The sequence below is a fragment of the Lepus europaeus genome, chromosome 1, assembly GCF_033115175.1.
Source record: "Lepus europaeus isolate LE1 chromosome 1, mLepTim1.pri, whole genome shotgun sequence".
NCBI classification, from domain to species: domain Eukaryota; kingdom Metazoa; phylum Chordata; class Mammalia; order Lagomorpha; family Leporidae; genus Lepus; species Lepus europaeus.
In genome coordinates, this window is record NC_084827.1 from 26,106,414 (window position 1) to 26,122,441 (window position 16,028).

Consider the following 16,028-nt stretch of genomic DNA (forward strand, 5'->3'; position numbering starts at 1 on the left):
CTTTGCCTGTGGTACTTTGTTATAACAGCTCCAGGAAAGCAAAATGTTTCTGACATGTTAGGATTCATTAAGTTGGAGGATGAATATCTGAGTTTTGTTTTTCTTTCTTTTTAGTATCACATCTTTACAGTTTTCAGAAGCAACAAGGACCCACTAATTCGACTGAGTCTTCTGCAGTTACTTTTCTGATAAAGAATAAAATAGCTATGTGCATAATTGGAAAATAAATAGTGTTCCAGATATTACAGATGGAATCATAGCTGGTGCTTTTTGGAAAACTCTGACAATGCATTTCCTGTAGTGACTTAGGGGTATTAAGTATTTTTTTTAAAAAGAAAGTGAGGATTAACTCAGCATTGAAAATGTTGTTCTTGGCCAGTATCCAATATGGAAAATAATTGCACATCTGGACCTAGTTATGAAAAACAGAGGTATCTGGGCTATGAGGCATTCAGATAGACATTGGGGTGGAATCCTTGCTCTTCTGCTTGACTAGCTGTATATCTGACAGATTACTTTCTTGTCTTCAGTTTTCTCATTTATAAAATGAGATTCTGAAACTTTGTTGCGTTATAGTGAATTTTAGGTAAGATCAAGTGCTAAGTGTGCATTCAGTAAATAGTTAAATTGAAGCTTATTAATTTTGGTAACATTTGCAAGTTACTATTATTCAACAAATTATAACAGTACTAGTCTTTAAATATTAGATAATGCAATTTGTAAAACCCTATACTAATTACTTTGAGAGTAAAGAAAAGTATTCATGTGTATGACAATGACTATTAGTCCAGACTTCTTTCAATCTGTTCCTTACATCTAGTGACCTAACTTGTATATGTGTCTTTGTTGAGACAAAATTGTAAAAAGCAGAAAGTAAAACAATTTTCTGTTACTCATTGCTTTCAATCACCCCTAAATTTTTTTTCTTATGACCATACAGCGTGATTGTGTGAAATGACTTATAAGAATAAAGTATTGGACCCAGTGCTGTGGTGTAGCATGTGAGGCTGCCGCCTGCAGTGCCAGCATCCCATGTGGGTACTGGTTCGAGTCCTGGCTGCTCTACTTCCTATCCAACTCTCTGCTATGGCCTTGGAGGGCAGTGGAGGATGGCCCAAGTCCTTGGGCCCCTGCACCTATTTGGGAGACCCAGAGGAAGCTCCTGGCTCCTGGCTTCGGATTGGCGCAGCTCCAGCCGTTGCGGCCGATGGGGAAGTGGACCAGCGGATAGAAGACCTCTCTCTCTCTTTGCCTCTCCTTCTCTCTCTGCGTAAATCTGACTTTCAAATATTTTTTTAAAGAATAAAGTATTAAAAAAGAGGAACTGGGGCTGGCATTGTGGCATAGCAGATTAAACCACTGCTCTTGATGCTCTAGCATTTATGGGTGCTGCTTTATGTCCTGGCTGCTCAACTTGTGATCCAGCTCTCTGTTAATGGCCTGGAAGGAAGCAGCAGAGAAATGGCCCAAGTATTTGGGCCCCTGCCAATCATGTGGGAGACCTGGAAGAAGCTTCTGGCTCCTGGCTTTGGCCTGGGCCAGTCCTGGCTGTTATAACCATCTAGGGAGTGAACTAGTGGATGGAAGATATCTCCCTCTCTCTCTCTCCCTCCCTTTCTCTCCCTCTCTCTCCCTCTTTCTCTCCCTCTCCCTCCCTCCCTCTCTCTCCCTTTCTCTGTAACTCTTTATAAATAAATAAATTAATTAATTAATAAATCTTTAAAAACAGAGAAAGTTACCAAAGAAAGTAAAATGTACACATGTGTAAATGAAGATTTTTGAAATAAATATGCATGGATTTAAAAAGTTTTTTTTAGCAAAATAAACTCAAATTTCATTTTCCAGGAACTTTTTGAAGTACTTTTGTAGGTATAGTACTTTATAGGTATAGTATAGTACTTTATAGGTATAGGTATAGATATAGAAAATTAAGCTAAAAATTTAAGATTATGGAAACAATTCAAAAACTGTAGAGGATAGAAACAGTGAATACTGTGTCACCTTTATGTACTTGTAGGTAGAGACTACCACTCACATTTATTTCCAGGTTACCCATCTCACTTTCTCTGTTGGTTTATTTGAACTATCAATCACACCACAAACCTAATCTGTTAGTACACTTATCCCTTGGTATGCATAGGGGGTTAGTTCCAGGAGCCCCAAACCAAGAATGTTCAACTTCCTTCTATAATAGCATAGTATTTGCATATAATCCATTAAGGTCTACCTGTGTGATTTATTTTAAAATTTTTATTTAATTTCATTTTATTTGAAAGTTGGAGAGGGAGGCAGAAAGAGAAAACGGAGGAAGACATAGAGAGACAGACAGCCAGAGACAGCCAGAGACAGACATTTTCCATCAACAGTTTTACTCCCCAAATACCTGCATCATCCAGGGCTGGGCCATGCTGAAGCCAGGAGACAGAACCCATGCAGTCTCCCATGTGGGCTGCAGAAGACCCAAGTATGTGACTATCACCTGTAACCTCCCAGAGTGCACATTAGCAGGAAGCTGGATGGGAAGTGGGGTAGAGGGGACTCAAACCAGGCACTCTGGTATGTAATGAGGACGTTCCAAGTGCAGATTTAACCACTGGGCTATATGCCAGTAACTTCTTATGTAATTAAAGTCATCACTCCATAACATAACTTATAATAACTGATATAGTGTAAATGTTATGCGAATACTCTTGTATTGTTAATAGAATGATGATAAGCAACACAAAATCTATACATGTTTAGTACAGAGACATCTATCCTAGGCCCAGCTACATGGTACACATTAGCAATAATGTAGCAGTTTTTGCTAAACCCACAGTTGTGAAGGGTTGACTATATAACCACCTGTGTTAAATAGTCACCAACTAGAACAACAATTCACCATTCTTTCCTAAGTTAGTTTTTTTCCCTAAATGCAGATTATATAGTTTTGCACTCTCAAGTGATAATAATCTGCTTTATATCTTAGATGCATACCTGCTTTAAATCTTAGACACATACACATCCATTTTCCATGAATTTTTAAAATTTATTTTCTTAAAGATTTATTTATTTACTTGAAAGGCAGAGCCACAGAGAAGTAGAGAGAGAGAGAGAGAGAGGTCTTCCATCTGTTGGCCCACTCCCCTATGGCCACAATAGCCAGAGCTGCACTGATCCAAAGCCAGGAGCCTCCTCTGGGTGTCCCACACAGGTGCAGGGGCCCAAACACTTGGGCCATCTTCCACTGTACCCCCTGCATCCCAGGCCACAGCACAGAGCTGAATCAGAAGTGGAGCAGCCAGGACTTGAGCTGGTGCCCACATGGGACACTGGCACTGCAGGCGGTGGCCCCACCCACCACATCATACCACTGGCCAGGCCCCTCAGTCAACTTTTTGTGGTACCCTTGTGTATGCATATATAGTAATTCATATAAAACTTTATTAAGAGGCTTTTTTCATCCTGCAAAAGCTACTTGCTTACCTGTTAGAAATAACTGTCACCTTATGGTTACATATTATTATATATTCAGTCTATTTTTCAGAAACAGAAGTGTGGATGGAATTTATTCTTGACTTTTGGAGAGAAAATGTAAGACAGATGGCCTCTGATCCGGTGATATTAAATAAGCCTTTTTCTGGACAACTGTTGTCAATGTAATTCTTAGCTGAGGGAAGACTTGTCAAATCATTTCCAATTCTATTTTTTTAAAAGGGTGGTTGTATAAAGCAAAGGTTGCAAAAGCTGCTGATATGTCTTAATGTTTTGAAGAGTAAGTGCTTAAAAAGTCAAACATTTGTCAGAGACCCTGAACAAATTTTATTTTGGTATTTTAGAGATAGGAAGAAGAGATGGGGTTTTCAAAGAAGAGTAAGGCAAGATCACTCCTTTATAAGATACTAAAATTTAGTAAAAATATATATGTAGACATATAAGCATATAAACATCTACCCTATAATATAAGGCAAAATTAAATGACGGTCAAACTGGTGCAAAAATCACAACATAGAAGCAGGTTGTTTTTGCCATGAAGTTCATGAAAGAGATTGAGCTGGGTTTTGAAGGTTGAGCAGAATTCAATAAGGTAGAAATGGAAGAAAGAAGTTTTATGGAATCAGGAAGAGGAAGAAATATGCATTCATTGAGCACCTACCCAGCCACCAAGTGTGCTTGCTGATTTACGAATAGGTATGAAGTATGTCATGTAATAATCACCATGACCCCTAAGGCAAGTGTTACTTCCCCATGGTACAGGTGACAAACGGGCTCAGTGTGGCTGTGTAGCAGAGCTGGATACAAGTCCGTCACATAACTCATGGTGCAGTGTGCTGTTTCCACTAGAGTGATGACTCCATACTTTTTGTCCCCCCCCCCCCCCCTGCCCCCAGTGATTCCCTGAGGGATATAAATGAGAAAGATCTTAATGGGAAAATATCCATAATCACTTCTACCCTCCTATTTCTAACTGCTAAGAAATCATTCAATGTTAACTGTGCTCCCTGGGACCTGTCTTAGGAGGGCAGAGCTTATGTTGATCTTCAATGACTGAGAGTAGCTTAGGAAGGCTTACCAGGAGTGGGAAACATCTGTCCCCTGGCTCGAATAAGGCCCACAGAATTGTTTTATCCAGCCCTGCCAAAGCAACAATAGGTGGGACTTGAAATTCAGTAAATCTATAGCAGGCGAATTTTCAAGTTGATAATTTCATATGGCCCATGAGCATTATTAGAAATATCTGAATGGCTCTGGGCAGAAAAAAAAAAAAAAAAAACTTTCCACACCCCTTTCTAGAATCTATTTCTGTTTTACCAAACCCATTTGATTTTAATTCCCAGATCTTATTAATGAGAGAATGAGAATAGCTTAATAAGAAAATGGGACATGTTCTGATAGTAATTCACAGAACTTTTGAACTTATTTCCTTGTTTGAGTTTGTTGCTGATTCTCTATCCCCTCAAAAACTCCAGTCTAAATGGTTAACAGTAAGATGAATTTTGTGCTAGGCTGTAATGGAGATGGTACCGCCAAATACTGTCCTATGTCTTGTGTCAACTGAAGGTTATTGAGCTCCTCCTACTCCTTAATGGAAGAACTACACTGGTTTTCTCTGCATTGCTTCCCAGTGCAGTAATAATGAGTTTCTGCTCTGTTGATCACCATTCTGTCTTCTAAGTTAGTAGACTGAATGAGAGGGAGAATTTGTTTCCAATTTAGTGTTAAAATTATATAGACCTTGATGTGAATTCAGAATGAAAAAGACTATAATTTATGTTGTTTGACTTACATCATTAAAGTCTTTGGTTATATTCCAACTACTTATTTATCCTTGTATTCAAGCCTGGTTATACAAAATAAAGTTTTTTGAGTATTACATCTTTGGAAGAATTAAAGGTTGGACTCATCATGTAAATTTTAATTATTCTATATTCTTATTAAAATGATCAACCTTGTGAAGATAAAAGTTGTTGCATGGAACATATTACAGGTTAGAATACAGAGGATCACATCATTATTGATTTAGTTCACCCTTCCTGGAGAACCTATGTGTGTTTTGTGCTGTGCTAGAACCTACATATTAAAGTGTCAATATTATTTAACTTCAGCCCACAGCAAATTAATAAAATAAGTAGTTTTGTAGCAGGAACTATATTAAATGCTACAGCAGCAAAATAACCCCCTCCCCCTACCCCAAATTACCTGGCTTCAAGGACTTATCACCTATTATCTCTTATAAGTCTCTGGATTGGTTGAGACATTGTTCACCTATTGGCTAACATTTCAAACGTGTGTCTGTTCATCCTGGGATCATGTAGGTAGCTCTGTTCATCTTGGGCTCTCACACATTTGCCCATCTGTGGATTGATCAATCACCTCATTCAGTAGAGCTAGGGTTTCTTCAATTTCTCATCCTCCATCAAGCCAGATTTTTTCACTTAAGGCAGCAGAGTTCCAGAAAATTGAGGGGAAGAGGCAAGGACTCCTGAGGCTTAGGTTTGGAGCTGACACACCATCACTTCTGCTGCAGTCTGTGGCCAGCATGAGTCACCAGGCTATCCAGCCCCCAGAATCATGCAAATAAATCTTACCTCCGAAAAAACTTTCCAAGTCCCTTTGCAAGAGGGCTTCAGTTCAGAGAAAAAAGGAAGAGATTGGGGATGCTTTGTAAACAGCATACTATAAGGATAGACAGAATAGGTTTTGTAGAGGGCGCAGTCTGTATAAGCTTCTGTGTACTCACTATTGCAAAAGGGCCACAGGAAACTAAGCCATTTGAATTGAAGAAGCACACATTCCAGGCTTGAACTAGTATAAAATGAGGCTGAACTGATGGAAAGAGATCCAAACTGGAGAAGCTTTTTCATTCCTGAAAGTGTGCATGTTGTTCTCTGGGTTGAGGGAGCTCTCTTAAGGCTTTACACAAATAGGAATTCATGGTAAAATTTCCTTTCTGTTTTCTATAGTCTTCTCTGTCCACAGAATGAATTAAAACTGAACAAAATTATGGAGGGGAAGATTAGATAAAATGCCATTGCAAAATTCTACACTGAGAGGATGATGAAGGCCAGAAGAAAAGCAATGAAAATATTCTTCCAAGTGTGGTAAAACTTGCCTGCGTGACTCGTTCATTCAAACAAACATTTTGAACCAGGCACTGCGTTAGGTATTTTAGAAATATCAGGTAGTTTTTCTTTGCTTTAGTGTCACAAAGGCCTTTTGGAACGTAGGGGTTTTAATACAAGTTAATGTTTCTCATGCATCCCGCCATTAAACATGCAGGCAAACATAATAATCCTAGTTTATGTAGCTAAGAAATCCTGGCTAGTGAGATGATGATTTAAAAATGTGCTGCATTATCCTGTACTGAGTGGGTGTTGGGCACAGCAGTTAAGCTGCAGGTTGTGGTGCTGCAGCCCAGTTGGAGTGCCTGTGTCCAAGTCCCAGCTTCACTCCCAAGTCCAGCCTCATGCTGATATGCATTCTAGGAGGCAGCAGATGGTGGCTCAAGTACTTGGGTCTTTGCCACTCACGTGAGAGACCTAGATGGAGTTCCTGACTCTTAGCTTTGGTTTCAGCTGGGAGCTGTTGCTTACATTTGGGGAGCAAACCAGTATATAGGAGCTCCCTTTGTCTCTCACATAAATAAATAAATTTTTTAAAAATAAAATCTATTGTGTTTGTTTAGGTTGGTTTTTTTTTTTCCTAATATACTTGGTTACCAGAACTTTTTATAACATTATCATGTTGGTTAGCATGAATATTAATGAAGACCCTGAGTAAATCTGGTGACTTTTCTGTCTATGTAATAGCCTGCATGGACCCCATTTCCATACTTTGTTCTTATCTCAGCAGCTGAAATATTTGCTTTCCTGTATCCTAAGTTCAGCCTCGCTTTGACCTGGTAGCAGAGCCCAGATATAGGCAGGGGAACTCTTCAGGAACCTCTTAGAGGTTTCTGGCAACTGTATCGTGAGACTGGCCCTGATCCCATGTTGAATGGCATTTCAGGGCCCCTGCTCCCCTGTTGCAGCTTTGTGATAGTGGACGTTTTGGTCCTGAGGTAGGGGCTTTATGAGACCACACTCCCAGGGCTTGCTGCGGCGCTTCTGTGCTGATACTGGGATGGGGTGGACCTGCTTGTGTGCTTCCTGCTGCTGAACTTCTGAGCCTGATGGGCTCAGGGAAGAGTTTTTGACAGCATGTGCCCAGCATGCATGTTCTCCCTTCTCCTCCTGTTTGTCTTCCCCCATCATACACATGTGGCTTGAAACTGCTTCAGAAACTCAGATTGATGTGCACCTGTGGCCAGGTTAATGGCCTTCTCACCATGCTCCCTTATTTTGCCATTCTACTCCCTTCTTTTTCAGTCGTTTGTGTAGATATCCTGCTCAGTATGTGAATTAGGAGATAATACAGAAGTTTATAGGCACTTTTTAAAATTTATTATATGTTTTGCATATACAGAATTCTCTTCTGGATTCAGAAAGATTACAAGGAAGAGTGCATTTGTGTCAAAGATTTTTTTCTGTAATCATTGTGTATGTGAGGATATTTCAAGCAGTTTATAAAAAATCTTGTTAAAAAGTTTATTTTGCTGCAATAAAATTTTAAATCTGCTTGTGGTATTTTCATAATACAGATAGTCCAAGAAATCTTTGAAAACTCCTAATATACATGGATTTCACATGTTTGGGTGTATTTGTATGTGTGCTAGAATATGTGGGGATAGTGATAGTAATGGGAGAAGTTCAAGAGAAAAGATCGAGTTTATTTTCATGAAGATTTACCAGTTGGCAATCACATAATAAAATTTGAAAGTAAAATTTTATCTTAAATATGAAGATCCTCTTTTGAAAAGTGTCTGTCATTAGCATTATTTGCTGTTTTTGTTGTTGCTCTCAGTAAACAATTTAGAATGAGTATTCTATTTCCCCCCTTTCCCATTGCAATGAATTTAATTCCTGGCAGGAAACCTAAATAGTTGCCAGTTTTGAATTTGAATTGCAGCAGCACTGTGTTTTCTGGATCCCTAGATCCCTTTCATAATATCATAGCCTTGGATACCATGACTGTGGGACATTTTGTTGAAGCCCCTTCGGTTTTTCCTGCATCTCAGAGATGCTATCTGGATAGTGCAATGCAAGTGTGTTTAGTTATTTTACTTTATCAGAATAGAGATGCCTGTAAGTCTGAACATTTTTATCAGTGGGGGCCAAAAAATTGCAGAGGGAGTAGACATCAGTTGGTATGTTTGTTTTTTCTCTTCTTACTTATACTTAATGATAGTTTTTATTTCTTGAAATTTTAGTTGAAGCCTAGAAGTTACAGGACACACCCAATTTGTTTATAACTTTTTCTCTCTACCTTCCTTAAGGACAGGGTCATGTGTGTCTTCTTTAACATAGACTCTGGTCCATGTCAGTCCTGTATGTGAAAGGCATATGACATATCTGTGTGGCTGGTGATTATGTGGGTATCATTCCTGTGGACGCATACAGGAGTTTAGGACCTATTGCTGCTCACTTTCCAATTTGTGTATTTTCCTCTTGGTGGCAAAGCACTGACATCTTCATCCTTTCTGGCTGTGTGCTCCTCAGGGAAGAGGTCTTCCACAACAAGATAAATCCTGATTATTTTAATCATAATCATTCCATTTTAATTTCCAGAGGTTCTGTTAGACCCGAGCCTGTGAAGTAATGCTAGCCATGGAGATGTCTGGGGAAGTCTGATAAGTTTTAGGAAAAATGTTCTTGCTCTTAAGAAGAGATACAAGAGAGAAAAGCAACCATTGTGCTTCTGATGTTGTCTGCCTATTGATACATGGAACAGCATAGCCACCTTGGAGGATCATGAAGGGAGCAAGCATAGGAAGAAAACAAATTTATGGGAAATGACGGAGTGGAAAGATGGGAAAAGCAGGGATTTTTGAAGCATTGATTCAACCCTAGTAGTATGTTTGTTTATCTTTACATACATGCAAGATTTAACAAAATAAACTTTAATACTTGACTGTTAAAAAACAAACTGTGCATCAGATAAGTGGTCTAAAAGGAACAGGCAATTATAGCATCCAACATCCTATTCCTCAGTCTCTTCCATTCAACCACTCTGATCCCAGGATAGAAACCCTCCAATCTGGTTCCGATGGAATGGATACAATTTATAATCCCAAACTGCAGACTAGTAGGTTGCTTGTATAGATCTCTGCTGTTTCTATTCCAGGGAAATGTGGAGAAATGAAGTTTCACTGATGGCATATCCTTGATGGATACATTGACAGTTATGCATAAAATCTTACTGCATTATGACAGCTCAGACCTTATCATTAGAGATGAGTGAGTTTGGGATGGTCCTGCTGTCTGAAGGCTATTCCATTAGAGCATTGGGCATTATTAAGTCTTTATTGTGTAGGCTGCCCTCTAAATTGTAAGATGTTGATAGCATTCTTGGCCTTTGTTCACTGTTTGCCAGTAGCACTCTTCTGTTGTGATGATCAAAAATGTCTCCAGAAGTAACCAAATGTCTCTTTGGAGGCAGAATTGCCCTGCTTGAGAGTCAATGGATGACAGGTGGAGGACTGTTTCTTACAGCTGCATTTTGTCCTGAGATTGGGACAGAAGAGAAGGGAAATTCTAACTACCATTGCCTTAGCTACTTCGTCTTATAATGAGTAAAATTCAATGAATTTGTAAGGTCTTCAAGTTGATTCTTCAACCATGCAAGGAACCTTATGATTTGAGGTGTGTCTTGAGAAAAATATAGCTGCTGTTTAAATTGTGCACCCTTAAAACCAGCAAAATGAAGCAATGTCAGAATTATATCATTTAAAAAACGATTCATTTATTTGAAAGGTGGAGTTGTAGAGAGAGCAGGAGAGAGGGGGGAGAGAGAGAGAGAGAGAGAGAGATCGATCTTCCATCTGCTGGTTCACTCCCCCAATGGCTACAGTGGCTAGGACTGTGGGCCAGGTCATAGCCAGGAGCCTGGAGCTTCATCTGGATTTCCTACTTGGGTGCAAGGGCAGAAGCATTTGGGCCATCTTCTTCTGGTTTCCCAGGCATAGCAGCTGGGAGCTGGATTGCTATGTCATGACGCAGGCCCAGAACTACATCATTTTTAGATCCCACCACCAAACGTTTGGTGAATGGAGATTTAACAAATAGCTTCTAATTTGATGATGTTGAACTGTGATTCCAGTGAGGCTTCACTTTGACACTGCTGCTAGAGTCAGACAGGAATTCATACTCCTCTTGACTGTGGGAAAAGTGTACTTGTAAGGGTAGTTCAGATGTGAACTGAATTACATCTACCTTTAAAAAAATTTAGGAATGGAACACATCAACCACTTCTCATTTAATTATTAAAAGGAAAAGCAGATATTGTGGGCAGAGAGTACCATAATGCTTTTCTTTACATGACAAAATTCTCATAATATGCCTATGATTTAAATATATGAATGCATTTTACATGTTAGGAAACAGGATTTTTTCCTTTTGAATTTCTGGGAATTTGCAGTGTCTCCCATATATAAGAGATGTATTATACATGATAGATAAATATTTGAGTGTTGCCAATTTATCGACTCCCTGAAACAGACTTTACATTAGGACTTAAAAGCAAACAAACATGGCCGGTGCCGTGGCTCACTAGGCTAATCCTTTGCCTGCAGCACCGGCACTTGGGTTCTAGTCCTGGTCGGAGCGCTGGATTCTGTCCTGGTTGCTCCTCTTGCAGTCCAGCTCTCTGCTGTGGCCCGGGAAGGCAGTGGAGGTATTGCCCAAGTACTTGGGCCCTGCACCCGCATGGGGAGACCAGGAGGAAGCACCTGGCTCTTGGCTTTGGATTGGCGCAGTGCGCTGGCCATAGTGGCCATTTGGGGGGTGAACCAACGGAAGGAAGACCTTTCTCTCTGTCTCTCTCACTGTCTAACTCTGCCTGACAAAAGAAAACAAAACAAACAGAAAAAAACAAACAAACATTAAAGAACTTTTTTAAAAAAAATTTATTTTTTTATTTTTGTAGACAGAGTAGGAGAGAGAGACACAGATCTTCCATCTGCTGTTTTTTTTCCCCTAAATGCCTGAAGCAGACAAAGCTGGGCCAGGCTGAAGTGACAAGCCTGGAACTCTATCTAGGTTCCTCCTGTGAGTGGCAGGATCTTCTGTTGCTTTTAAGGTTCATCAGCAGGAAGCTGTGTTAGGAGCATGGAGTAGCCTAGACTTAGACCAGGCACTCTGATTTGGAATTTTTACTTCCTAAGTGATGGCTGAACAAGTGTGCCACAGTGCCCACCCCTTAAGGCACCGTTAAGGCAATGAAGATTCTGTGGCTTGCAGAGTAATGCAGTGATTTGTAATCCTTGCGATGGTTCTTTTCTCTGCCAACCAGTACCTTTCCAGTTACTCATCTGTTAATTTACCTGTGAAGACAACTCTTAGATTTGTCTATGTCTTTGTGTTTACTGTTGCTTCAGCTCAAGCTATTTTCTTCTACCTAAACTCATGTCACCACATTATTCTCTTTCTCTCACCCATTTTACACATAAATACCTTTTTAAAGAGTGAACATTTGGAAACACATTCAAATCACCTCCTGCGCTTAGAACTCTGTGTGTTTCTCCTATCCTTAATATAATACAAAAGCTAATGCTGTTGACCTTGAATACTCAGATTACCATTTGCCTATCTTTCTTCATTAGCTGTCCAGTCTCCTGCTTTGCCAAGTTCATATTCTTCAGACCCTTTCTTTAGCCTGCCTCTGAGGTCCCTTCCTATCACATGGTCTCGAAACTCACTTTGTCCTCTGCCTGACATCTTGTTCCTCATTCTTTACTTGGGTCACTCTGATTTATTTTTCGGGGCTCAATTAAAGATCAGTTTCTTAGAGACATGTGCTGCCTCCCTACTGAGTTTTTCTGTCTTTTCCATTCTTTCTCTTGGTGCTCCGGGTTTTCCTTCGAAGCTTTTATTCCAGTTTGTGTTTCGGTAAGTGTGTGTTGGTTTAATTGTCTACACTCACTAGACAATAGCTACCACAAGAATAGAATTAAACTTATTTTCTTTTCAAATCTGTGTTCTCTATTGAGCATTTGCTCAATGCATAGTAGGCTCTCAGTAGCTATTTCAGTGAATAAATTTGAATTTACCTTGCAAAATGGAACTATATCAGACTAACTCATATGTTTATACTCTTATTTTCCTCATGTGGAATCTTTTTGCCTGGTGTCTGCATTTAATGCTACAAGTAAGTAGGGATGATTTGCTCCTACTTCCCACAGAATGGAATATTGATTAGTATCAAACTGTACACCAGAACTGGCAACTGGCCAGGTATATGTGCTGATACCTAAATGACTTCTATCTTTCTCTCACAGAGAGAAAAACAAATAATGTAAAGTTGTTATGCAGCTTTTCAATCTATTCCAAACTAGGAAAGAAACTCAAGACTTTTAAGAATCCTTACCTACTTATTGCTTTAGAGTTTATTCATGCTAATACACATCTGGACTCATTGCTTAGTAGGTATTTGACCAATAGGATTTCAGCATGCAGTGCACTAAAACAAATGCTTGGATTGGCTTAACTACCTCTGATGTCACAATTTCCTCATTAGGAAGTCATAATTTCTTGAAATCACATTGTACATATAACAACGCTTGTTATTTTGTTTCATTATAAGAAAGATAATCTACCAAAAATAAAAATGCTGGAAGGAGGAAGATTTCTTTGATCCACACAAACCTTTTCCATTTACAGGCTTTGGTAATCTATTACCAGCAGTTGAAGCTATCTACTTTCTTTTACAACTGACGTTGTTTTATTTTTCATGTTTGTCAGTTAATAGGCAAATGGAGGAATGAACCTGCTTAGAATTACTCCTTCAACTCATAGTTCTGTTTCATCTCGACTGTTAAAGCTTAGCATCCTTCTACTTCTTAGCCTTCCTGACTCGAAAGGAAAAGCAATATGGACAGCTCACCTGAACATAACGTTTCAGGTTGGAAATCGGATTGTATCAGAACTAGGAGAGAGTGGAGTGTTTGGGAATCATTCTCCTCTGGAAAGGGTATCTGGTGCAGTGGTACTTCCTGAAGGTTGGAATCAGAATGCCTGTAATCCTTTGACCAATTTCAGCAGACCTGAGCAGGCAGACTCTTGGCTGGCCCTCATTGAACGAGGAGGCTGTACTTTCACACACAAAATCAATGTGGCAGCAGAGAAGGGAGCAAATGGGGTGATCATCTATAACTATCCAGGTACAGGCAACAAAGTATTTCCCATGTCTCACCAGGGAACAAAAAATATAGTCGCAGTGATGATAGGCAACCTAAAAGGCATGGAACTTTTGCACTTGATCCAGAAAGGAGTTTATGTGACAATCATCATTGAAGTGGGAAGAATGCATATGCCATGGCTGAGCCATTATGTCATGTCTCTGTTTACCTTCCTGGCTGCCACGATTGCCTACCTTTTACTGTACTGTGCCTGGAGACCTAGAATGCCCAATTCTTCCACCTGGAGGCGAAGACAAGTGAAGGCAGACGTGAAGAAAGCTATCGGTCAGCTTCAAGTTCGAGTGCTCAAAGAAGGTGATAAGGAACTAGATCCAAATGAAGACAGTTGCGTTGTTTGCTTTGACATGTACAAGCCCCAAGATGTAGTACGTATTTTAACTTGCAAACATTTTTTCCATAAGACATGCATTGACCCCTGGCTTTTAGTCCATAGGACTTGTCCCATGTGCAAGTGCAATATTTTGAAAACTTAAGAAACCTGGAGAATTTTCTGAAGATGTAACCAGATCTTTCTAAAGATTGAGATTAGATGAATGCTTTATTGCACTTCATTTATAGAGAAAATTTCAACTTTAGCTTCTCTGCCTAACTACCAAAGGGGGTGAAGTTTCTGTGTTTAAAAAATAAAACTCCATGTCATTGCCCATTTAGTTGAACTGTTGTTTTTATCACCAGTTTTGTTACTCTTTTTTTCCTTTACAAAAAATAGACATTAGTATATGTTTAAAATAGCACTAATCCTTATCTTCACATTGCTATGATTATGACATAGATACTGCAGAGAATTGTGCATACTATTTTAAAATTTCTTAAATACTGATTTTCGTACCTTGTTTCCATATTTTGATGTATTGTTATATAAAATAATTTATGTCTTAGTAAAACTTCATTATAGTATTAGATCTTGGTTTAATTTTCATGGTTAATATATTTTATTAATACTCAGGAAATATGGTTTCCAAAACTAATGACTGGGTGGATAATATACTCTAAATAATTATTTTACATGATAGTACTTTTGGTTACATAACTGAAACTGTTATAAATTCTTATAGGCCTCATTTAAGGCAGAATTGCAAACATTGAATTCTATTTGCCAAAGCTCTTTATCTCTTAACATAATGAGTTAATCAGCTATGGGAGCAGATTTCCCTTCTATAACTTCCCTAGTGAATCCTTTTTTTTTTTTTTTTTTTTCTGTTCTCCAAAATAATAGAGAATATTTCTCTGTTTGGGACCTTTTGATAACAGAGTTGAAATTTTGTTTAATGCCTTTTCCATATTATTTCTTTTGCCTCTGACTAAACACCTATGTAACAGTGGGAGCCTGGAAGATTTAGGGTTTGTTGTTTTGATGATTATCAGTCTGGATGATATGGTAAAGCCTTGATGAAGAGCTTAGAGAAAACATTTTGTGAATCTGTGTGCTAGGACCACATTGTTTTTTAAAAGTAATGTGAAATAAAGTCAGATAAATGGCATTTGGGAGAGAAAAATCAACCATTGTAAGCTGAAATTTTCATACAAGTTTGCTGGATCCTTGGGGCCTTTGCTTCTTCCTGCTTACTGCCTTAAGTAACCATGCTGCTGATTCATGATTCATGAGGAGTACTAACTCCCTTAATCACAGTGAGAGCCTATCAAAAGTGTCCCCCTATGTATACAGGCCAAAGTAATTTATTTCTAAGATGACAAAGGTGACAAATGTTGAAAAATATCTCCCACGAAAGTACATGGCGATAAATGTGGCTGCCCCTGTTTATGACTTCATCTGCTATTCTTTAGCTGTGAAGTCATATCACTCCGTTGATAATGAGGGTCACAAAATTGTAAGCAGAACAAACAGAGTATGTGGGATCTTCCACCAGAGATATTTGTTCAGTTTGGCAAAAATGTTTGATAAGAGCATCTTTGACCTTTAACTAACACATTGTCACCTTTAAGTGGGGATTTCAAAGTTTTTATAATCATTAGTTACACCTTTTCAAAATGAATTGGGCTAACCTAATACTGGAATATTTGATGTTACCGCCCACATCCTGCTTCTTCCCTCAAAATGTTGTTAGATTAGTCATTAATGTCATCAGAGTCTGCAGAGAAATGAGATTTCTGTCTTACTCCTGTCATCCATGTATTTGTATAGACCATGTAAGCATGAGAAAGTGAAGCTCTCAAGTAAACTGAGGCTATCCTCTTTTGAAAATTTAAACTACACAAAGCCAACAGACTTCTGAGAAAGTCTACATTAAATAAA

The 16,028-nt window shown here is 38.9% G+C and overlaps 2 protein-coding genes across 6 annotated transcripts in view; both read left to right on the top strand.

Annotated features, from left to right (window-relative positions):
* The window catches only part of RNF148 (ring finger protein 148), a 39,548-nt gene extending 25,178 nt beyond the window's left edge, over positions 1 to 14,370 (top strand). Inside the window, exon 2 of the mRNA XM_062206392.1 lies at positions 13,317 to 14,370. Within this exon, the coding sequence (XP_062062376.1) occupies positions 13,336 to 14,247 (912 nt within the window). The 5' untranslated portion in view covers positions 13,317 to 13,335 and the 3' untranslated portion in view covers positions 14,248 to 14,370. The remainder of the gene's footprint in view (positions 1 to 13,316) is intronic.
* CADPS2 (calcium dependent secretion activator 2) overlaps positions 1 to 16,028 on the top strand; it is a 628,355-nt gene that overhangs the window by 188,768 nt on the left and 423,559 nt on the right. The gene's annotated exons all lie outside the window — the stretch shown is intronic.